General features: G+C 42.6%; 1 protein-coding gene across 1 annotated transcript in view; it reads left to right on the top strand.

Annotated features, from left to right (window-relative positions):
* The first annotated feature begins 1,447 nt into the window (after positions 1 to 1,447).
* LOC146799516 (cytosolic phospholipase A2 epsilon-like) overlaps positions 1,448 to 24,936 on the top strand; it is a 234,734-nt gene continuing 211,245 nt past the window's right edge. Inside the window, exons 1-2 of the mRNA XM_085627082.1 lie at positions 1,448 to 1,508; positions 1,608 to 1,734. Of these exons, the coding sequence (XP_085483208.1) occupies positions 1,474 to 1,508; positions 1,608 to 1,734 (162 nt within the window). The 5' untranslated portion in view covers positions 1,448 to 1,473. The remainder of the gene's footprint in view (positions 1,509 to 1,607; positions 1,735 to 24,936) is intronic.

Consider the following 24,936-nt stretch of genomic DNA (forward strand, 5'->3'; position numbering starts at 1 on the left):
GTCTGTTTTTCTTCCCCTTATTTCCTTCCCCACCTTACTAATTGGAACTACAACTACAGGTTCAAATGAACAGTTACCTTTGGGATTAATTAACCCAAATCCTTTCACCCTAAAGATCCTGTGAATATTCAGGTCTTTATCTCACCTCCTAGGTCCTGAAGAAAGCCCGTGTGACCCTTTGGGGCATAACAAGGGCTGAAACATGTCGACCTTTTTTAAAGACACTTTTTTAGAATGCACAGGGTCCTAATTCACCCCTGAGTGCACACTGAGGAATCTACAAAACTCTCCAACATCAAGTACAATTAAAGATTTTTTACTAGCTCTGTTGGATTTTAAATACTTCCATTTTTTCACCACTGAACACTTCACCAAACTCACTCTTTTTCATTTACGATCACTACCAACACAACCAGTGGTACGATCTCCAGGTGGAGAAAGCATTACAACAAACCCAATGATGATGCTGTCACGTTACCAGTAACGAAGCGGAGAATGAAAATATACCGCTAACATCCGAAACGTTTATAACGTGATTGAGGTTTTTTTTAAACAGTACCTTATACTGCTTTTGCATACCCTGGTTCTTTGGGACTAGTGATCCACTCCCTTTTGATTTATTGTATACTTGTGACAAGGAAGCTGAGTGGATCAGAAGTTCTTCCTTCTCCCTCCAGTTTGATTATTATAATGGTATATTTAAACGGACATTTTGTGTCACAATCCACCATTTTGGTGGTTGTGACACGACAGCCGGTGCAGCGACTCTCTGGGCTAGTGCGTAGTGCGTTGAGCCACCCACCCTCCCTAGGAATTTTTTTCGTTGGTGCCTATGTTGGCATATTAGGCTTCGTGCAGGTGGTTTTCTTGGGAGCAGGTGCATCAGGGGGGGGGGGGGTACGAAGTTGTACAGGGTTGTCACTGGAACAGGTGCTGGTGTGGTGCGCTATGCTTTGGGGGGCGTTTTTTCCCTAGGTCATTGGGGATATAATGAGGTATGGTTACAATGTGATAGAACATAAGAAGTTACCTAGTTAGGTAGGTGTAGGAAAGTTAGGAATTGTAAGTTGTGTTAGAATTGTTGCAGGGGGGAACAATCAACAAGCTAGTCTGTGCTGCCCCCTGTTTGGCCCAAAGTGCTGTAGTCTCCCGAGGAGAGGGTATTCCTTAGTCAGCAGCTCCACGGAGTGTTGTCATCTGTACGTTACAGCACAAGTCCTGTTTGAAGCGCAATAAAAAAAATACATAGGGTGTTATTTTAACAGGCGATTGAGCCTCTTTTCTAATAAACACAACTTGTGTGTTGACACCAATTTAGCGATCAGACTCGTACTTTCTGTGCTGTCACTTTGCCGCCGTTCCTCGCAAGCCCCCCTCATTCAGGCCCCCTCTCAGTCTAGAGCAGCTGGAGGTGTCTCATTAACTCAGTTTCAACTTCCGGCAGATTCACGCAGGCTTCATTTTCCTTGGTGCATGTGTGCCTGTCACACACAGTCCCTTCAGAAGAGGTAAACCATGTGTTTTTGGGTAATCGGCCGCGCTTTTCTTTTAGTAACACTGCTTGGTATTTCAGTATGCTGTGAGGTGTAAACTGTAACTTCATTCAGGTCTGGGCAAGTGAGTTCCATGAGCAGCCGAGGGACTCACTTTGAAGAATCCGGCCACATGCTTCCCTCTCTCTCCAGCTCTTGCAAAACCCTTGGGATCATTTCTGAGGCAGCAGACCTAGGCATGGTTAGTATCACTCACGCTTAACTTACAAAACACCAAGCTTCCTGTTTTTTTATGCTGTTATTTTTTGTTTCATAGTCATTATCCCTTTTCTGTCCCTCTCGATATATTTAGGTTGCTTACTGTACTTTCTGTTTCATCTTTACCCTTGTGTTTGTTCATTTATGTTTTTTACTGATTCCTCTATATTGTTAACAAAGACAGTGGCTTCCAAAACATTCTTATCTTGCACCGCAAGTCGATAGAACTGGTTTCTTAAAAACGTCAGGCACCATTTTCGGCATGCACCATTTTCTGCATGCATCAATAATTTCTAGTCATCCAATCTCTTGAGATTTTGTCAACTTTTTATGCTTCCCAAACTTCCCCTTCATTAAACATACACAGTGTTTGTATACACAGTATGCATGCCATGTGAATATATTTTACATTGACATCAGATTCATGAAGCTGTTGAAAAAGGTCTGTTCATTGACCTCCTGCTGCAGGGATATGTATTTATCCTGCAAGGCAGAGATCCAAATCAGCCACAACAGGGCATATGGTTTTCTTCCACAAGAGAGGAGTGAAATAAGTGCCAGGGAGTTAGCTAGCAATAGTGCCTGCCCTGTTGCATTATCACTTTGTGGCCATTTGTGACCAGTTTGTATTGCTAAAATATGTTCTTTTGGGTATAGTTGCTTTCCAATTACGTGGTTTCTCTGGTTCCAAAGGGTGCTTAAGTCTCTTCACACATCTCCATATAGAAGTGTTTCAGGTTCTTAATAAATGGTGTTTTTGTTGAACCTGAGTGAAATGCTCTCTTGCCAAAGCACATCATTATAGCATTACAGCCAGTTGTCAATTCTGTCAGTCATTAAAGGGCTTCTCCTGAGTTCATATATTTATTACTTTACTCCTACTATAGATTTAAAAAAATCACCTCTCTCCAATTCACTGCTCTATTTCTCAGCTCTACCTCTTTCAATATATCATCCCAAACCTCATTTTACTACTATAACCTCTCAAAGAACTCTTTCTAGATTCTCTCCTCCTCTATTCCTCCTTTAACTCATCCTAAACAGTATTTTACTACTATAATCTCCCAACTAACCCTTTATAAGCTATTCCCACCTCTGTCCCATCTTTGTTCTAGTCAATCCTACTAAAAGACTCACATGTCCACCGCTCCAACTAAAAACTTTCATTTACCTATACTAATCCACCACTATTCCACCTTGGGTAGCGGAGTAGCGTGCTGCCTGCCGAAAGAGCTTTGACACCTCATCAGAGGTATTAAGCACTAAATAAATAAAATTACGATTAATCAAATTGCCCTATTTGTTCTGTTTTCAGGTTGGTGAGTTTATCTAGCTTTCACAAATGAGAGACCTATTGTATTGCAAATGCTTGTTCCACTGTTACCGTGGATTCCCACCATGACGATGGGGAAGATTCGAGCATGTGAATCTATAAAAGTTACAATACTGGAGAACCCGAGAATTGGATCAGTGGGCGGAGTCAGAGGAGTGGCCAGAAGTCACAAAACATCCCAATTTTTAGTATTTGTTTGGCATTTCGCTCACCAGTTAAAGCCTATTATGTTATTTAATTCAACCAATGGATGCACATGAATATTTAAGATTTAATATGAGTTATTGACATTAAAATACATTCACAAAGTGGGATATGTTTCCAATCACAGACTCTCCCAAATACACTTAAAAGTGGACGCACAAGCCATTTGTCTCTGAGCCCTGGAGTTTCTATCATCACCACTTTTCCCTTTTTCCACAAGAGCAGTTCAAACATGAATGGCAAAATATCCTCGTTTGCAAATGCTTTCTATATAATTATGTCTCTGCCATATTTGTCACTTAATACAATATCTGCTGCATAATGTGACAATTTTAACTAATAAATTGTTTGTAGCTCAAACAGATCAAAAGTTACTAAAAAATGTGACTTGTGTTGCTGCTGATCACCTTTCTCACTGCTGCATCTGTATGTTACAGTGATACTATGAAGGCAAACTATTTCCAGAGACTGTTAGCATGTGTAAAAATGTCAAAATAATAAAGTATCAGAAAATTTACTGCATTACGCTATAGCCTTGTTTTGCTGCATAATTTAGTCAACACCGCGGCATAATTTTGTCTTCCTTTGCTGCATAATTCCAGTGGCCCCAAAGCAGGCAGCACATGTTTAAAGTGCTTGTGCATGAAGCAGAGACTGTGAAGAATGCAAACTTAGTTTGGTGTACATGCAAATCCTGCATTGCCGATCCCAGATGAGTTGCAGCTACTACTGCTGAAACAAGGCCTATTGAGGTACCAATGGGTGAGGTGGATTGGCCTCAAGGGTAGGGACGGCTTTAGCGCTGGTGGTGCTCAGTGCAACAATGTTTGCGGGGGCCCCCAATGACCATCTTCGCCAAGGATTCCCTCACTACCACCCTTTAACAGTGCCCCTCAGGTCTCCATAACCACACTCTCTCTCAGATGCATTTAATTTGATTTACAGTGCCAATCATACCACTGTTGGGAGTCAGAGAACTTTACATCACACACATTGCACAGAGACAATCAATTGTACTTGTGTAACTCACTGTATAGAAAATGTTACATAAGACAAAGGAATTTAAGGTGTAGGAGTCGCATGACAACCATATTAGTAGACAGTATAGTTTAATAGTGATTGGTCTGGAGAAACACAAACTCTGAATTTAAAGCGTAATACCATGGTTGGGGGTTCTCTTTGAAAATCAGAATTGATTTCTATCTGAATGAACACTTTTTGAAAGATTATGATAAATCAAAGACTGGGTTAAAAAAACATAACTCTATAATTTATACCTTGCAGTTTTGCATGCAGATCTTAAGTGACAGTTAATAGCTCACTGGTCTACGTTAGGATTTTAACTTATAAACTGCGAGTAACAAAAGGATCTCTCTGACAAAAGCAGTAATCCACTGCCCTGTTTACATTATGTGCACTTTGTTATCTGCATGTTCTTTGCAGCAGGCACATTAACCCTCTGTGCTACCTTTCCATGAGTCAAAACTCCCACTAGACAAAACTCCCATCTCTCTCTAGGAAAAACTTTAATCACCCGAGTTATCATGACATTTTTATTGTTGCCAAAAATTGCTGGAGGTCAGGAAGGAGGCACCAAGCACTTTTAAAACCATAATATACTTGCAAACATGACACCCCTTCCCAAAGTCAGGGCCTGGTGCGGTCACACAACCCTAGAGCTGGACCTTCTCAAGGGTCCTGTACCCCAGTAATAGAGTCACTGTTGCGTTAGGGTGTGCTGCTTCATAGGTCTGCCCGCAAGACTGGAGGTGAATTTCAGTATAGATTGTGGTGGACAGGACTTCAAGGTTAACTGACACTTGCCACCGATAGGGTCCACCTGCTGGTGCTAAGACACCAGGGCGTCTAGGGTCTTACATGGCCTTCTGGGAATGTGCTTCCTCAGGAGAGTGGTCTGGGAGACTGGTCATGAATGCTTAACATGGTTCCCCAGTTCCAAATTCAACAGCTCTTACCATAGTGCCACATCCTCTCCCCCACTGAACACCATACTGCCCCACTGAGAGAAATTTGCACTGCCTTCAACTACAACCCAAATGTGCCCTGCTATAAACACCTGGATGCAACTTAATTCAAATTACGCACTAGACAAGAGCAATATGCTAACTAAAAAAAAAAATGCCAACATCCTGGAAAAAACAAAGATTCATAGGAAATGCAAGATTAAGTAAAGCATGGGTAATGGAAGCAGGAACAACATAGTTACCATAAAGCTTTTAAACTCACTATTCAGAAATCAGTGAGTGCTTTTGCCTTAAAAGTTAAGTTCATGACTACAGGGGCTGGAAGGGACCCGCTTCAATGTCCATTGCTTATATCCTTACAAAACGTAAGCAGTATGGTTTGAAAAGACCACATCCCTGAACATAGAGCCGCCGTACACATTTTGTTTTACAATTCACCCATCAATCAGGCATTGCAGTTCAGGATTGGTGCACCTCCCCAGCGGGGGAAAACAATGTTGTTCAAAGAAAGACAAGAAAACACAAGTCGCGCTTCACTGGCACACTATGTAAGGTGATGCTGTGTTTGGGTGTGGATATAATCAATCTGGCCACTTTGCGACCATTCTGTCTTGCTTTATTTTCTTATTTATTTATTTTTCATATTTTGAACCTTTTATTCCTGAGGCTGCACTTTGGAATTGAAAAACGTGAGAAAAAGACAACATTTCCAGCAAAAGTGTTTTTCTTTTTTGAATCCATTACACAGGTGTTAGAACTGGGGGGTCTTTAGTTGACTGAGGTACGTACCTTAGTCCAAATAGGGACCCTTGCTCCTAGTCAGGGTAAGGAGGGACACACCCTTAGATAAACCCTGCTTACCCCCTGGTAGCTTGGCACGAGCAGCCAGTCTTATCTCCAAGGCAATGTGTAAAGTATTTGCAAGCACACTCCCAGTAACAGAGTGATAACACCACAAATGGACACCACACTGGTTTTTATACAAATAGCGGCATCTTTATCAAAAGGAATACGATGAGACCAAACAATAGAAATCCAACATATGCGTATTCATAATCTTTCACTTTGCCGGTTATTAGGCCAGCAATCACTTATAGGTTCTTGCAGTGTTAATGAGCAGTTCACAATGTTCTAATGCAATCCTAATGCAGCACTTTGCAGTTTGTAATGCACGAAGGGGCATATCAGCAACACCCGGCGATAATTATCGCTAAGCGCACTTAGCGCTAGGATAATTATCGCCGGTTAGCGTGGATTTTTATTGCTGAGATAGCGTGCTATAAGCAACGCTTATCTCAAAAGCGATAAAAATCCTAGCGCTAACTGCCTAACGTGAGATTATCGCTGGAAACCCAGCGATAATCTCACGAAATGTGGCGTTACCTTGTTGATAGGGACTCACAAACTTAGCCATGATATTCACCTTCCATAGGATATCATGGCTAAGTCAGTCCTGAAGCAGGCGTAAGGAAAGTAGCGATAACAGGGGTTATGGCTACTTTTCCTGCCGCTATGCTTCATAGCGTGGGGCTTGATGATAGGAGAAATGTCGCTTAACGACATTTCTCCTATCATGTTAGGTCAGGAACGGCTACTTTGCATCTCATTAGAGATGCAAAGCTGGGCATTAAGATTTTGTGCGCTAAAGCAAGGTTCCACGCGTTAGCGTGACCTTGCTAATTAGGCGATAAAATTATCGCCGCTTTTCGGCCGTAAACGGCCGCAAAAGCGGCGATAATTTTCTATCGCCACCTTGTAAATATGCCCCGAAATACTTGAGCCCAGGGCTTTAAGTGGGATGTAAAAAACTGGGGGGTCTCTCAAAGGGGCGTGGCCAATGTACTTAAGGGCATGGCTTAAAAACACATACGCTAAAAATCTATGCTTAGCATAGTGTCCCTCCCGACTTGTATTTTGCGGTTTCTGCCATTGCATCCAGATATATGATACAAGTAACATCATGCCTACAACAAGGCTTTGTCAATGGTTGTTAGTTGCATAAGACAAATAAGCAGCAACTATGGCTTGTTGTATATAATATTGAAAAAGCTCCCACTTAAAGCCCTGCTGACACCACGATGATGTTGCTGCTCCTGAGTTTCAAAAAAAGAAGGGAAATCCAGAGAGAAAATGACTCTTTAAAGAATTTCCCTACTCCTACAATGCGCACCTGGCATGACGTCATGCTGTAACTTCTCCACTAGTGAGAAGTGAGCAGTGTGAGCAGGCACACATCGATGTGCCTGCCGTCACTGCAGTCCGGAAAAAAACGGACAGCCAGTGCCAGGGCACAAAACAGAGCCCGATAGAGACCCATTTTGAGGCCCCCTTAAAAAAACTGCCGGTGTTCAGACCCGGTGAGACCCGGCCCACTTAAAGCCCTGCTTGAGCCGATAAGCAAACGATCAACCAGTCGGCTGCCTGAAACGAAAACACCATGGATGTTACGTCGCTTCCACGCTAATGCACCACAAACCCTGCAAGGAAAGACCCAAACCTAAACGAACAAGAAAGCTGATCGTAACGCCTGTATAAACCCTTGTGTGTGCAAATGGAAAGAAGTGGTACTTCCCAAGGTCCGTTAACCCCTTCGACGCGCGGCAAATTCTGCCGCGGTGCGAGTGGGGGTGGGGCTGGGCGTGACGCTCAGGTACCCAGGACGGCTCCCGGCCGTCATGAGCACACGGTGGGCGTGTGCTCATGACGGCCGGGAGCTGTCTGAACTCCGCCCAGTAATTATTTTGCCCGCACAGGCGGGGAATTTGCCACGCGTGGGCGGAGCGGCAACGGTCGGACGGCTCCCGGCCGTCATGAGCACACGACTACCGTGACTCATGACAGCCGGGAGCCGTCCTGAGAACCCATGTGGTTAACCCAAACACCAATGTTCACCCTCGTTTGCACAGTTAAGAGAACGAAGTGAATTGCGGAGCCGTATGTATGTAACCATAAACAAAACAGAGCCAAATAAAGAGTAGAAAACAAACACAGAATACAACAATGCAAAACACATTACGTGAATTTCTTTGAGTTTCTAATACAATATTTGTATCATGCTGACAGTTACAATACAAATTACATTAAGCCGAAATTAACAAGCACAAAAGGAATTTGAAAATTAAACAAGAAGTTGTTCTATGGTAATCAGGTGTGAGATGAAACACCCTATTTTTTGAAGGACGGCAGCAATGACAGGAGGGTGGGGGTGTGAACGAGGGTGCAACAGATGGCCAGAGATGGCCAACAAAAGCAAACCATGTCTGAAATCACAAGCAGCGGCGCAGGAAGGACGGCAGCATTGACGGGATCGGGTGCAGTCGAATAGACAATAGTTGGCCAGAGCTGGCAAACCAAAAGAAACAATTGGTGGTGTCCCCTGGGAGGGAACCAAGTATCCAAAGGCGGGACAGATGAACACTATTGACCAACCAGAGTAAAGGAATTTCGAAAGGCAGGCTAATCAACCAACAAGAAGCACTGGGCGTGATGAGAAGCCCATAGACAAAATACAACATGCCTCGAAGACAAGCGCATTCTTTGCCCAGGCTAAACCTAAAAAAGCATATTTTAAAGCCACATGATTTACAAAATAAACAGGCAGCCAGTGGGTTCTGCTGCAAATAGAAAGCAGATGGTGGGCTCCTTGTCTTCTATAGCACTGGCTCCAAACAAACTGGCACAGGAAACAAATGCACAGGTGCTTAAGGGGCTACTGTGCTATAGAAGTGTTATAAATTCCCCATAACAGCGCAGTTCAGAGCCATACATACATTGCTCAAATGAGAGCTGATAGCTAGCCCTGCTTTGTTACAAATAAAAAAGTGCCTCCCTCTGCTTTCAGTCAAGCCTCAGTGCTATTTGTTTTAGAAATCTGCAGGCAGGAGAACTGGTTTGGTGTGGCTTCTTTTTCAAGCATCTCTCTATGCAGCCTTTTTGTGGGGTGATGCACCACACAGCAGGGTAGTCTCCAGCCTGGAACACCCACAGCAGAGGCACAAAGAGGTGTGAACTATCTGCACCTAGCTAGAAAAAGCCAGAAAGGCAGTGATCAGGAAAGAGACAAAAGGGTGGTTTTACCTAAAAGATCCTTCTCACTTTAAACTAGGGACTGCCGCTCCCTTAACCCCCACCATATACCAAGTGGCAGTGCCACAGGAAGGACCTAATCACAATTCTATGGGAGACTTGTCTCCTTTGTCCTCACTTCACTATCTATGTCTCCTCCCTCCTGCATCTCTTGGGATACACTTCCACTGGCAGGGAAAACAACATCACGCCCCAACTTGTGCACATAAACAGGCGAGGGACATCCCAAATGGAACCCATAGGCCTCCCTCCCTTTGCTTTGCTTATACTAGAAGAGTCACATACACACACAAAATACACTTGGGTGGGATTAGGTAAATCATTGGCGAAACAATCTCTGCCACAGCCAAATAAGTAATTTTTTAATGAGGGTTGAAATAAAACTTTAAGTACAGAATAGTGAGGGAAGATCCTTAAATGAAACCAGAGCAAAATCCTCTTGCACAGCGTACTGAGCCTGTACCAAGGTTGGCATACTCCATACTATGTTTAAAATAGCCAATCCTTGGCTTGGCACACATCAGGCTAGGGCTCTTAATGTATATATACACTTGGAATGGCGTGTTGAAGCTGTCTGCCCCGGATATGGAAGACTAAGTGTAATGCTTCAATTACTTACCAGTAATTACATTACTCAGAGTACATTTTCACCCTAATTATTTGCAAAGCGAAGCAGTCGCGTCTCACAGACACACCCAGTTCCTTTCCAAAAAGTAGAAAAGCCTTCCCGCGACCTCCTGTTTTCGTTGACACAAGCCGGCCCCCTAATCAAGTTGGCCTGGTCAAAACAGGGTGGGAGGGAGGGAGGGGGGGAGGGCTTAAATAAGTAGGTTGAAAACATAGTCGGAGTAATGCAATTGCCAGTAAGTACTTGAAACATTACCTCCTGCTACATTTCCCCCCCTAATTAATTACACAGTGAGACATAGCAAGCAATAATAATAATGACAACTGACTGTTTGTAGGAAAGTGCCTCCTTTGGACATGGTTAGCCGCCACTTTATGCTTGGAAAATTATGTAATTTCGACTGGAAGTGCACATGGTCTCTGCCAACAAAGTCCCCTGTGCTGGATCTCCTTTCCTGAAGTGTAACTTTTGTTTCCACAATTGGCCCCCCTTTAGCTCACATATAAGTCCCTAGTAAACAGTACCCATGGTACCAAGGGCCTTGTGGTGAAAGAGGGTCTTTAAGGGCTGCAGCACAAAAGATGCCACACTAAGAGACCCCTTACCAAGCATAGGCACTCTGACACTACATCCTGAGTGTCTTGGTGCAGACAAAACTGAAGAGTCAACATGGCACACATCCCTGTGTGCCATGCCCACAGACACTGCATGAGATATAGGTAGGACACCCCTCTAGCAGGCCTTAGCCATAAGGCAGGGCACACTATATCTCATGTGAGGGCATATCTGCATGAGCAGATATGCACCTGCAATATCCTTGTTGATTTCTGAATTCTGTGAGTGACCAGGGAAGCCACAGTGAGTACATGGGCAGGACACCTGTCATTATAAGTTCCCCAGCTCCATGATGGCTTCACTGAAGTACGGAATGTTTGGTACCAAACATCTCATCATAACAAGCCTGCATGGATTCCTGTGTCCGATTTAAAAACTGCACACAGAGAACCCCTTAGAGGGGTCCCCTGAAACCTACCAATCCTTAGTGTAGTCACCAACTGGCCTAAGCCAGCCTATAACCACAAGACACTGTTCTGACCACATGGGGTGAGTGCCTGCAAGCTCAGAGGTCAAGAACAGTGCCTTTCCTGGGTGGAGGTGTTCACACCTCCCTGTGGTCAGGAAGAGCTATCTGTGGCTGGGGGCTACACAGGCTTTGCCAACTTTGTAATGCGACACCCAGCCTCTCCTGTTAGAGGGAGCAGTCCCCCTTCCTGTTTTAACCCCCTTTTTGGCAGGAGCACAGGTGGGAAAAGGTAGAAAGAATAGGAGGTGTGCTCCCCTCTGCCAACTCCACCCCTCAGGTGCTGAAGGCGAGGTGAAGTACACTTTTCAGTGCCCCCCCATCTTGAAGATGGTGGGACTTATCCAATCAGGGCTAGGTCTATGTACCCCTCTAACAGGAGGTGGGCATAATAGAGGGTGTAGAGACCCCAGGTGAGGGGTCCATTGGCCACTACCTGTGCCTGCCTTGTAATGCCCATAAGTCTATTATTAAGTTGGCATCCCCAGACCCTAAACTTCAGTTTCTGATGACCTAAGAAGATCCGAACACAACAGAGTAGCACCAGCAGATAAGACTGCAGAGAACTACTAACTTGGCCCCAGTCCTCCTGGCCTGTCGGTAGCCCTCGACGACCCTGCACTAAAAGACGACTTGTCCTGCAGCCCAGCGACCTCCAGAACCAAGTAAGGACTGTCTCCCTTTGACCAAGAGCTCCAGAAAACAGCAGACCCGTTCACAAAACAACCATCTTCAACGTAAAGACTCTGTGACCTGAAGAACCGCACAGCCTGCCCCGGTTGCACCTCTGCACCCTATGCCTCCGGCCCGAGTCCAAGTGGCCTACCAGTTCCAGGAAGGTTCCCCAGAGCTCCAGAGCCCGAGCCCATCGAGATCTGACCCCTCCCAAACTCCTCGACGCTGGCTGCAGCCTTTCCATGGAGACCCCCTCAAACGCGACCTGCTCCAGTAAGCTGTTTTCGACGCCAAAAGACACCCCTGCACCCGTCTACCCTTGGCCAGAGACTGGTCCCCCAAGCCGCTGCTACTTACCTGTAAGCAGCCCCTGGCCGATTGCCACAGTCCTCATTGATATGTATTAGGTGTGCAACCTCGACCTAGCACCCTGCACCGGGCCGCATCTCTGCTGCTGGTGGTGCACTGTTGGTGCTAAACTGAACCTTGCCCGATGCTGACCTTAACTCCTCAAGGCTGGTCTTGTAAGTCGATCAAAACAATATATCCCCAGAGCAGCTCAATGTCTAAAAATGTCAGTACAAAACAAAGTGTTCTTTTTTTGTCTTTTATTCTTTATTCTTCACATGAATTCAGATGTTTTCAAATAAATCCCGTAGCCACTTCAGTCAATGTTGTAGCCAACACATCTTTCGTCATTCGGTGTATAAACCGCTGACTTCATCAGGGCTACAAAAGTAAATCACATGTAAATAGGTAATCCATAGGATCATGAAATACATGACTAATTCTAGACCTATAGAAGATTAGTAGATCACCAGTATAACCATCTCCAAATTGACACATGTGTGTAACATTAGTAATTGCACATTGATGGAATCAAAAGAGACAGAATATAGTCTCAACATGTGTCAATAGGAATGCTGCTCAGTTATTTGTCCAGTAGTAATTTGAAATTCAAGTGAATCCTATAGAAGTGAAGAATAAGCACACCTCTTACAATGAGGCACATGACATGTTGTATTTTGTAGTCACACCCTGGTACCACGTTATAACCCGCGTGGTTGTTCTCATGCTGTCTCACCTCTTGTCAAGTCGTCACACTGTAACGTTCTGCCATTGCGTAACCTTATTAAATCCCCAGTCTCTTCATAGGCCCAGTCATAAATGGACAATAACTATCAACACCAAGCTCGCATAATAGCCCACATCCTACCATAGTATCTTGCTATTCTTATATCGCACCAATTTTGAAGTAGTTGCAATGCTCCTCTTCAAATATGTATTTACGCTCCAAAAATAAGAGATACCATAATACTGTAATCTAAAACAGCTTGATCATAAATATCAGATAGTCCTTTATGTAATACCGTCACTCTTCATATATAACAATGGATCAAATGGGTGTTTGGAAATATGAGTTCAAAAACTTTGAAAGGACAGACCCGTATTGATTGATATGTTGTAGATATGTATATTACCTGTATGTCTTTTTTGTTCCACTCATGACACCACTTTGTCACTTGATTTCACTTTGTTCACCCTATTTTTATGCTACGTATTGTTGATTTCATATACGTGAACGCCATATACTAATTAGTAAATACTATATTTGACCTAATGAGTAGTTTTGTTGGTGTGTTCCGTTAGATGTCTAAAAAGTAATTCATTAGACTTTGTTCTTGCAAATGATAATCATTGAGGATTAAGGAATTGGTTTATTCGACAGAACCAACTGTAGACTATATTATTAATACCCAGGTTCTGAGGGACACAGGGTTACCACATTATCCCTAATGGCAGCTGCAACTAAGTCACGACCTCCTTGGTGTCTGCAAGACACAACTAAAACGGGAGGTAACGGGGGCGGGGCTTTGCTACTTTTTGGAAAGGAACTGGATGTGTCTGTGAGGCACAGCGGCATCACTATGTAATTAATTAGGGCAGGTACTGTTTTTTCTTTGTAAATCTCACATCTTTCGATTGCTTGCTATCTCAACAAGCGTTCACACACTTTCCGCCTAAAATCATGCATGAAAAATTCCCCTTGAAGCACTTTAGTTTGATTCCTCTTCTTTCTTTTTTCAGAGTGACCCTCTTCATACCTTTCACCCTCTACGTACGTGTAGCCTCCTCTCAGTCTCATGCCTTAATAATTTTTATTGTAATTCTGCAATTGACTGTTACCTAATTTCATAGATCTCAACCTCTGATCTTTAAAACCCTAACCCTGTGATATAACATTACCTAATCTCCAGCCTATCTATCTCAACAACCATTCACCTAAAACCAGACAGCCCCACTAATGATCACACCTACCTGGTATTTATATATCACAAGGTAAGTGGAATAAATGCATGCAATTTTTTCTAGAGGGTACATGACTAATCGCAAAACACTAACCTTTGGTTCCAGAGTTGCTTGCTACTCGCGGTAAAGTGCTTCAACGCAGTGTCAGAGGTAGTAATCATTATATAAGTCATCAGCATGTAGGAGCACCATGAGCAGTGGTACCAGGGACCAAAGGTCTGAGGAGTCAATAAACTTGGATTATTGCTGTATTTTGCTAGCCACCCAGTGGGAAGGGATCCAACTTCCCATGCTTGCACAAACAACCAAGGCACCTTTGCTAGGTCCATGTCTGCATACAGTAACTTCCTCTACCACTCCTGCAAACCATGAGGGCCTAGATACAGTTGAACTGTAGAGGCCAGGTTCACAAAAGCTTTTCCATAAATAGGGGGAGAACTTAACCCCGTAAATTCAAGAGTACAAAAGTCTTATGTGCCCAATTTGCGAAAAAATAGTAAATCATTATTTGTTGTAGAACTAAGTGGCAGTTTTAATACTTTTGCAAATTCACAAATATTGCCAGTGGCATGTGTGGCTTTCAAGCAATGCTACTGAGAATGTCAACTTAGATATTTCGTGGGCTCTTATTTACCTACTGTGGTATTGGGCAATGCCCATCACTGCCCTGTGGCGATACATACGATGTGCAATTTCAATTTACTTTTCTTTTGTCCCTATGGTGAAAAAATATTTCTCCTTGGAAAAACCTGTGCCTCTACATCCCCTCCAAGTCTGGAGCTGATCTGTTCCCCTTCTCACCCAGGAAGGAGACTTATGGCAGCCCTTTGCTTGAATACAATTCGAATCCTATGCCAGTTGCCAAAGAGTCAGCCTGCATTTTGTGAATACCAACACAGGTGCAGGTTTGTCAGCATTCACAAACATTCAAGGAAATCCACACCTTAATCCGCCCACTGCTGACCCATTTCCTCGGTTACTAGTACTGCACGTTTCCCTGCACTTGTGGAGTAGACATGCATTGTAGCAATACTATTTATGCCTATCAGGAGTCTTTCTTCAAATCTCTTGCAGGCATACATGGAGCGATTTTAGTCATAAACAGGTCCTCAGTATATCAGGCACTAAAATAGCCCACATGTGTTATTGATGCCTTGACAGTACTTCAAGGATCTTCTTGCCTCATGTATTTCCAATTCATACATCCATTGATGGCACTGCCTATACTCTCTTCCCTGTGTTATGGAACAGCCTTGTTTGTAAATATACATGCAACCATTTTTTAATTATCTCTTTGATAGCATCACTTCTGTCTCCTGCGCCTCCATCCGCCTCCAGGATACAAGTGAATTACTCAGCCCACCATGTGTGTGGCCTAAGAGGAGTTCCAACCTTCCGACTGGTTTTCAGACACTTGCGGGAGGGTATCTCATCCTAGCGGTAGCTCTGGACTACTTAATGGACTTTGGCAAGTCAGCTAGACATTTGTGGCTCTTCATCATTTACAGGTATTCAATGTCTGCTCTGGGACTTTGTCTGTAATTCAGCAACCCATTCAAAGCTTTATCGAATGGCGTTGCCAAACATGCTAATTGCATGATAAAACAAGCCTTAACTGCTAGGGTACATAGTTCAGGTCTTAGTTGGTACCATGATCTGTATGGAGTTCAGAGAGCATTAAATATCTTGCCTAGCCTTGTATTGGGAGGACGCACTCCATACCAGGTTCTCTTCGGTGTTCCTATCCATGTGCCAGGCTTAGATAATCCTGAGATGGTGGCGGATCAAGAAAATTTGACTTAGAGAAACATTTAAATGTTTTGCTGAGAATTTAAGAAGTCAAAGGCAAGCTGTCGAAAGGGAATCACTCTGACGCCGCTTCTTGTGAAGAGAAGGTTATCACTGCAGCTGACAGGTGGTTCCCAGAGTTGGGGGACGTTGTGTGTGAAAAATAATCCATGATAAGCAAGCTAGTGAGACATCCCAGAGACCACCCGTCACTGTTCTGGGGTAAAAGGCAACATAACTGCCACCCTGCCTTCTTTACATGGCTCAAGGAGAAACAGGTGCGGGGGGGAAACTGGATATTTTGCGGGAATGAGGGGTTCTATTTACAAGTGTTTAGTTGAGAGTGTGCAGTGTGCAAGTGGGCAGGGTGATGGGATGGGAAAAGAATCATGGGGTAGGGAAGGAATGTAATCAAAGTAGGTAGGCACTTGGGGTTTATTTTTGGTGTAGAGTGAAAAATTCAATAATAGAAATTAACATAGACAGAGAAAACATTTTTGTTTTAACGTGTAACCAGTGTCCAATTATTGTAATATGAATAGTATGGATTGTTATATTTTCTAAACAAAGGTCTATGCAGTAATAGTGGTTTTCTAATTGATATTTGTAGTGACCCCTGAAGAAATGCTTGTGAAGCACGAAATGCATTGGGTTGAAATAAAGTACACTCTTTTGGAAATCATGCGTTCTTATCGTGTTCTTGAGAGATGTCTGGATGGGCACATCTTGAGCACTTGAGGCTTTAAAAAAACATGATACCCTACATGTGGTTGAAACAAGGAAGAGCAAGAAAAACTGGGATTAAGAGTGGAGGAATATAGAGTAACAAGAATGATTTAATAGGAACATTATTGTAAATCTACTTTGGCTGTGCGACTGGGTTTGGGGTGTAATATCGCTCCACACAGCACGGTCAAGGAGAAACAGGCAGGTGTCCATTAATAACACGAAAAAGCACTATGTAGTCAGTCTTATACAGCAGGCCCTTGCAGACAATAAGAAGTCTTCAGAGTAGTGCCTCTCAACCTCTCCTCACTCTGAATACCCTACCTCTTTAAAAAACAGTAACATTACTAGCTTGAGTTACCAGCCAGGGATATTTGAGTGCCATACTCTATGCAGAACACTGAGTCCTATACACCTGATGCTGCCAGGACAACAGTGGCTCACAGCCGCATTTGACTGCGTAATCCACAATAAACTTTGGTCAATTTTAGACACGATGGGGGTTGATTCACAGATTATTTATTTTCTTAAACGTTTTTATAGTGACGCTAACGCACGCGTGCGTTGCGACCTGCAGGGTGAACGCACAGCTTCCTTACCAATTAATAGCGGAGTCAGGCAGGGCTGTGCCCTTGCCCTGTTTCTTTTTAACCTGTATATAAATGGTCTGAGAAAGGCTCTCCTAAAAGATAATTATGACTTTCCCCAAGTGGCAGGACGACCTATCCCAGCCCTCTTATATGCAGTTGATGCGGTACTGATGTCCCGCACCAGTATTGGACTGCAGAGGGTGTTGGATAGCTTCTCCAAATTGAAGCTATGAAATCGGCTTAAGAATTAATTCCTCTAAGACCTTCACTATGTGCTGTGGCTCTAATACTATAAACCCTAAAAGTATATTTGTGTCTGGACAAAAGATAGGGGTCACCAAGAAAAATGTTTGGGCATTCTTTTTGCCCATAATGACTCCTGGTTACAGGCGGTGGCGGCCAAAAAATTGGCACTGCTGTGCACCACGTCCGCCCTTAGAGCCTTTGCGATTAATCTTGGGAAAAGACCACTGTAGGCGCTTATTAAAAATTATTGAGCTAAGTGCATCTCTGCAGCAATCTATGGGACTGGGGTTTGGGGACCTGTTGATCTGCTCCCCATTCAAAGAGTAGAAAACTCTTTATTAAGGTATATTTTATCTGTCCCTAATGGCACCTCCGCGACTATATGTCATGTTGAGTTGGGGCTCTCTTTTGTTTCAGATTTATTAAAACTCGAGCCAGTGCTATTGCGGCACAGACTCTGGTCAAAGGATGAGACAAAATTAAATAGAGATATCATTCTGGACGTTTTGAAATTGGATAGGGCCTCGAGAATTACTTGGATAAGATATGTCCAAAGGTTTTTCCAAGATCTCGATCCCCCTGAGTATTTTACCAACCCCAGTACCATAAAGGAGTTAGCCAGGAAGGAATTAAAACTAATGAGCCTGTCTCTACTTGACTCCGCTAGGCTGTCAAATGAAATTGTAAAACCTACAGTCTTGAATAATCAATTGATTTTAACGGCTTTTAATATTCAACCCTACCTTACCCTGACCCTAAGTGATTTTGAAAGGTTCATTTTAACTCGCGTCCACTTGGGTATATTCTACAGATTAGTTACCCTGCCTAAAGCGAATGACTGGTCCCAAACTTTACAGTCATGCCCTTGTGATAACAGCTCCAAGCAAACATCGATCCATGTTATCCTTTTCTGTAAATATTACTCAGATGCCAGAAGAACAAGCGTTGTCCCTGTGTTAAAACGGTTTGGGCTTCGCCAATGTCGACCTGCTCTTTTGGCATTAAAACAACTAGATAATGTTCACATTGTTTTCAGGATGGTCACTTATTTGAAACAAGTCCTGCGCTCAAGATAACAACCGTCTTCATTTTAAATCTTCTTTTTTTCATGAATTTCAGGAAAGCTTGTAAAGTTTAATATTGTTTTATTAAGTCGTTTAAATGTATACTATATGTATTTTTAACATGTATGAAATGCTGCTATTGTGCTTTTATGAGTGTTTGTTTACAATCAAATAAAGCTTTCTTGACTGACAATAGTGGCTACTTTCCAAAGCAATTCCATGGTTTACTATGAAATTCCACTTGGTACTGCGTCATTCGAACTGGTGCCTTTTCGAGGTCCTCGAGAGGCCAGCGGTATTGAGAATGACTCTTGTGGCAAGTACCTAATTCCTCCATAGTCCTATGCCTGGATCGCTTTGGAAACTTTTCTTTTCATTAAGTGGCTGTCAATGATACTCGTTGTTCTACTGCTACTGAATGGACATTTCATCCCTGCCAGAGCAATTGCATTACCTGTGGCTCGTGAACTACAGCCCCACTCTTCATCCCACAGAGTCTAAAGAGGTCTCTACGTTTCGAATTTCACGGCTGATCCTGTGCCTGAGGGCACAGCATGGTAAAAGGTCCCATATCAGATTATCAGACCTACTGAGACGTCACAATTGCAATATGTGATAAAAGTTTCAATGAATGATATTGTCATACCTGGTTCTATTCCAGATGATTGGTACACTGAGACTGTTAAAATAATGATGTCTGATTTACAGGCATATGCTACTTTGAATAATAAAGATCCTTATTTGAATTCAGCTAATTACAAGGAAATGTATTGTTATCATCACTATGCCAGTATTAGGACGAGCTAGCCGAGAGAAATTCACAAATATACACAGTGGGAACATGGTGAGGCTCCGTCTCCTAATATTCCTCCTAGTTTCTTAAAGAAATTACCTTATTTTCAGAGTGCTGACAGATGACACCCTTCAGCTTTTCATTTCATACAGAAGCTAAAAATGCTTCTGAAAAAGCTGATCACTACCAACAAGCTAATTTACTCTACTTTAGTCAAAATCTGGCTATTCAAGGATATGAGTATTGGAAAGCAAACATTGATGAGAAAAGTGTTTGGGGAACCAAATGTTGTCAGAGCCAAGCCTTGTTTCGTGCATGCATAATATCAAAATAAATACATTTTTTGAACAAAACAATCCAACAGACTACCTGTCTGGGATTTGGAAAAATGGAGGATCTTAATGAAACCCTCTATACCAAAAGTCCATTTGACCATGTTCAATACTTGGCAATTGCGAATGAATGTGTCTGAATCAGACATAAATGATATCATACAAAATGGACCCTATAATTCAACTCAAATCCCTACTGAAGGTTTAGCCATATGGCCAAATGATTCTGCCATTTGTATTTGTCATTTTTTTTTCCACGCACATGGACCTAAAGATAATTGCCCGGACCTGCATTATAAAATGCAAATACCTGCAGTAGTTAAAGTGGCTATCCTGTGATGGCTGGAACATTCCAGTCTTCCTGCTGTAAAAGATGATTCTTCCTCCGTTAATGAAAACATGGATTTTTAGGTCTCGCTGAGCCCAGCGCATGCGCTGGCTCGGAGAGACATTTTGGAGGTGAGTTTTCAAAGTGCTGCTGGCTGGCCTAGCGCGAGCGTGCACGCGCGAACCGCTAGCCTTCAGCAGCACTTTGAAAACTCGTGCTTTAGCACGTCATCGCGATCACTTTCGCTTTCAGAGCGATCGAGATGACTTTCGCTTTTACGGCCGCGCGGCGTTACTTTTACTGCCGCGCGGCCAATGCTTGTTAAGTATTGTATACATTCTGTTCTTTTGCTGCTTGTCTCTTGCTTCCCTGACAGTTTTCTTAATTATTTCATAATGGTTTGCATAGCGGAGACAAGGCTATGTCTGTCATCTTTATGTTTAAGGTGTGCGTATAGTGCGGTGTTACCCGGATTCTCATAGCTGCAAAATTTATGCTTGCACTATCATTGAGTGTTGTGATTGTTATCAAATCCATATTGGATATTTATATATTTTACTACCTTCCACTGCAAATTAAGATCTAATTGTGGTTAGAAAGTAATTTTAATCAATATTTGTTTAAAATCAATTACCTGCTATGTTACGTTAACAGAGCCTTGTAAAATATTGTGTTGCCAGAGCTGAATGATTGTGCTTTTGGCTGTCATATTTGCAGACTGCATGGTATATGTTTGAACTCAGGCTCTGTTATAACGTGCCTTATGATCCGGGGCAGTGGAATTATGAGATTGTGAGGCTGCAGTGATTTTCGCATAATTATAGATTTGCCGCATTCGCCACATAATCTATCATCTGCAGCATAAGATGCATACTTTAACTAAATAAAATTTGTTTTCTAGCTCACATGGTTCAAAATGTGCTAAAAATGCAATGGCATGTGTTGCCACTTGGTGAAAGGACCTTTGCAAAGCTGGACTGGTCACCATTCTATTGATATTTTCTACATTTGGGTGTTAAATTGGTACTAATGTAATGCAACCAATGCCCAGAAAGTGTTTCCAAGTTTAAAAATGATGAAATAATGAAGTAATACTATTACAAAATATGTCGCATTATGCCCCATTATTTGCCTTTTTGTGCCACATCATTTGCTCAACCCTGCCACATGTTTTGGCCCTCTACTGCCGCATAATTCCAGTGGCCCTGCCTATGATCATGAACAAAGGCGGATTAATAGATGCGTCACACCTGGCAGGATGTGCTGTCACCGTGAACTGCTGGGTAGAGTTGTAATGTTCTGAGCTCTTGCTTTAACAGGGCTTTAAACTCGTTTTTTGTAGCCTTGATACCTATAAGACTAGTATTCATACAGTGAAGTGCACTTAACACATGATTAATTGTATTTTATTTTTTGTCTTCTCTCAAAAATTGTGTGTATAACATAGGTGATATGAAAGATTGTTTGGACTTAGATGTAAGGAGAAATGTGTCAGAAAAGTCAGCCTGGGGTAATAATAAATGGTCAGTATATTCTCAAAGACATCATACCTTATAAAAAAGAATTAATGTTATTAATTGCAGAGCTATCATTATGAAATGAAGCCTTGGCTTGTTGAAGCTGATGGTTGTTGGCCCCTATGAGATATATAAGGAACACTGGATGCCCACAAGGGCAAATACTGTTCAAGATTCTGAGTCACAGATGACACTCCAACCTTGTGTGCACTTGGGAAAAGAAAAAAAAAATGTTGCTCTACAGACTGTAAATGTTTGCATACTTTTTGTGCAGTGTCCCAGACTGAGATCTGATATTTAGAAGTACAATCCCCGTCCCAAACATTGCGTTGCCTTTTTGCCTTCTGTGTTGCTTCCGCCCTCCCAACTCTGTTGCGGCTTCCGCTTCTCCCTCTCTGGCTTTCCCTTTGTTTAAACACGCCCCACTCTTCACCGCCTTACCTAACTGCTCCACACTTTGACTATTCTTAACACCCACCCCCCGACCCCACCCCTCTCCTACATCAGTGCTCAGGCCCTCACCGTCCCTTTATTTAAAGGGAAAAAAATGCCCTTGATCGGTGGATCTTAAGCAATGTTGATGGTGCCAGTGCTCACACTGTAATGTTTTTATTACATTTTTAGTGTTCTAGTAAAGGTTGTCCACAGTCCTGGCTCTGCTCTACAACCTGCACTTTGACAAGCAGCTCAGAGTGGAAGACGTATTTTGTGGTGAATTTTGAACATATAGCGCTTAGAAATCTAGGGGCATATTATCAAGGATGGCGTTAAAATTACCGCCGCTTTAGCGGCAGTTTCCTGCCGCTAAAAGCGGCGATAATGGGCTTGATAATATGTCGCAGAGAATTCCAATAGAAGCCCATGTTCTGGTGTGAACATGGACTTCTATTGGAATTCTCTGCGGCATATTATCAAGCCCATTATCGCCGCTTTAGCGGCAGTTTCCTGACGCTAAAGCGGCGATAATTTTAGCGCCATCCTTGATAATATGCCCCGAATTCATATGATCTATTCACGTTAAGTCGCGATTCATGTCTATTTTAGTTCCTAGTTACTTTGTTCCCTTGTTCTGTGCCATAAGCTGTGAGTTGAAAAAACAACATCACTTATGCCAGAAGCGGGCAAGCCCCGCCATCCTGCGTCTGCCTATCTGTGTCAAAATGTGCTGCATATCACATGGCTTCACACTAAACGTGATCTAAGATATACTTTTCTCCCATGCCTTGTTTATGTTTTACTTTCCATTCGATGCTCAGTGAATACAAGTGGAGACTGTGGATGCTGTGATTACAGCAGCATCTCACCAGACCTGGTTATTGACCATTTGAGAGCCCTTCTAAGTGGATTGTTTTTTTTGTGTGTTTTTTGTTTGAAAATCCCTCTGATCTGGCTATGCCAGGTTTTGATCTGAACCAGTGGGACAGCTTACAGTAGAAGCAAAACACCTTTATATGCCCAGATTTGGCCTTGCAGGCATATATGAAGCCTCATTTGCCCTTGTATTTCCGCTTTTACTTGGCCAGCCAGACTTGACGAACGAAGGACATATTGCCAGTCGTTTTCCGCATTTACATGCTAATTTTATATTGCCCCATGAATCTTCATGAATCTATGTGGGCTATTTCTATTCATGATGTACAATTATCTTCTACTAAGTAAGATAATGAAGGTATGAGTAGGGCCTAAGAATTTAAAAGCAATGCTAGAACATGATATTTTGATGCAGAGAAGGTGTGTACAACATTGGCGGTTTTTTGCATTTAACATATCCGCCCAGGGACCCTTTGTGATGTTAGTTGTAAATGCATATAATAAAATCACCTTGTGTTATGGAACCTCTCTGTGATACGAATCTATTTACAGTGTGTATATTTTTTATAAGAGAACTCCTAACAAACACTGCAATAACTGGGCAGATTGTTGTTTTACATGTGTGTCTCTGCATCTCCGCGAGTGCTTCCACGTGCACAAATTGACTTCCAGTCTTGGCTTTAGCTCAGTACAATCCATGCAGCCATTAATCCTTTCGCAGCAGATGCTGTACAACATGAGCCAGGCCCACTGACGTCTGGGTGTGGGGGGAGAAGCACTGTTAATTTGAACTGCCCTCGTGGGGGCTAGGTCTAGATGGGGGGGGGGGGGGGCCTCCGTAGAAGTCTTCTTGAAAGTGAAGCCATATGATAGGTATGATGTTTTTGTGTAACGAGACACATGAGACATGGATTGAATTCAATTGCAGCTGGGTATTTTTTTTCACAACAGCTACTAGATCACCAATGTTGGGCTAGCTATCAGTCATACTCTGTAAGTGCAGAGTCCCAGAGTGGAGCTTAGTTTATGGGTTTCAAATGCACGGCTTAATCATGTTTCCTTCTCCATAATGTATTCCTCAGTAAAGTTGTTTGTCATCTTATTGTTTTAGGCTTAACTTGCCCCTGACCATGATTCTTCAGGCTGTTCAATACTCTAGTGACTCAGTTACACACAGACTGTTATAGTGCTGTTAACTTGCATGGAGGAACTTGTCTTACTGGCTGTGCATTAAAAAGCCTTGGAAATGTTTCCATAAATGTTTCTGCAGGCAAGCATGTATTACCGAATCGGACTGCATGATCCAGTGTGTAGTAATTGTATAGCTCATCAATCTCTGGTGACACAGCACCCAGGATAATGTGCTGCATGGCTGTACACTTAAAAGATCCCAAAAGCGAGACCTATTGGCAATGCCAATGCTTGTTTTGACTTACTTCTGGGACCACACCCTAAAAGTAATAAAAGATTCCTGGCTACTGGAATAAATGCTATTTATAAAGATTTGAACAAACATTCAGAAAAATAAGCCACAGAAAGAATTAGGCAAATAGATCAAGACAACTTGCAAACAGTTTTTAAAGTTGTCAACAATGGAATGCACACGCTTTCTAAGAAAGTTTACTCATTAAATCATATTCTGTCTTCAGCTTTAGACCTCATAAAAGGAGATCTGGGTTTGTTACAACATGGGCAGGATCAATTAGGAGCCATTATACAATTAAATTGGGCATTACAAACACTTAGATCAGGTTTCGTGCCTTGGCAACTTCTCAATGAAACAGTCATGTTTGAACCGTATTATTTGTTACTTATTCAGAAAACCATAGCAAAGAAAGAATCCACATATACACTATTCAGTGCAGAACAAATTGAGGACGCACAATTTAAAGTTAGTGACACTCCACCTATTTCCCAGTTAATGCATGGTATTATTTTTCTACCCGTTACCACATTTCATTTCCGTGATTGCCAAAAATATAAATCCATTGGTTGGTATGAAATTATGCACAATTCACAGTTACTACATTTATGGAGGTTGCCTTTTTCCTACATTCGTTTTAATTAAAATGAAGATGACCCTGTTTGTATTAATACGGCACATTGCAGCTATCCCATTTGACACAGTTTCAGAAACAGTACAATGTTGTGGAAGGACCTTATACCTGCCACCTTGAAAGATAATTAG

The sequence above is a fragment of the Triturus cristatus genome, chromosome 9 (genome assembly GCF_964204655.1).
Source record: "Triturus cristatus chromosome 9, aTriCri1.1, whole genome shotgun sequence".
NCBI lineage: Eukaryota > Metazoa > Chordata > Amphibia > Caudata > Salamandridae > Triturus > Triturus cristatus.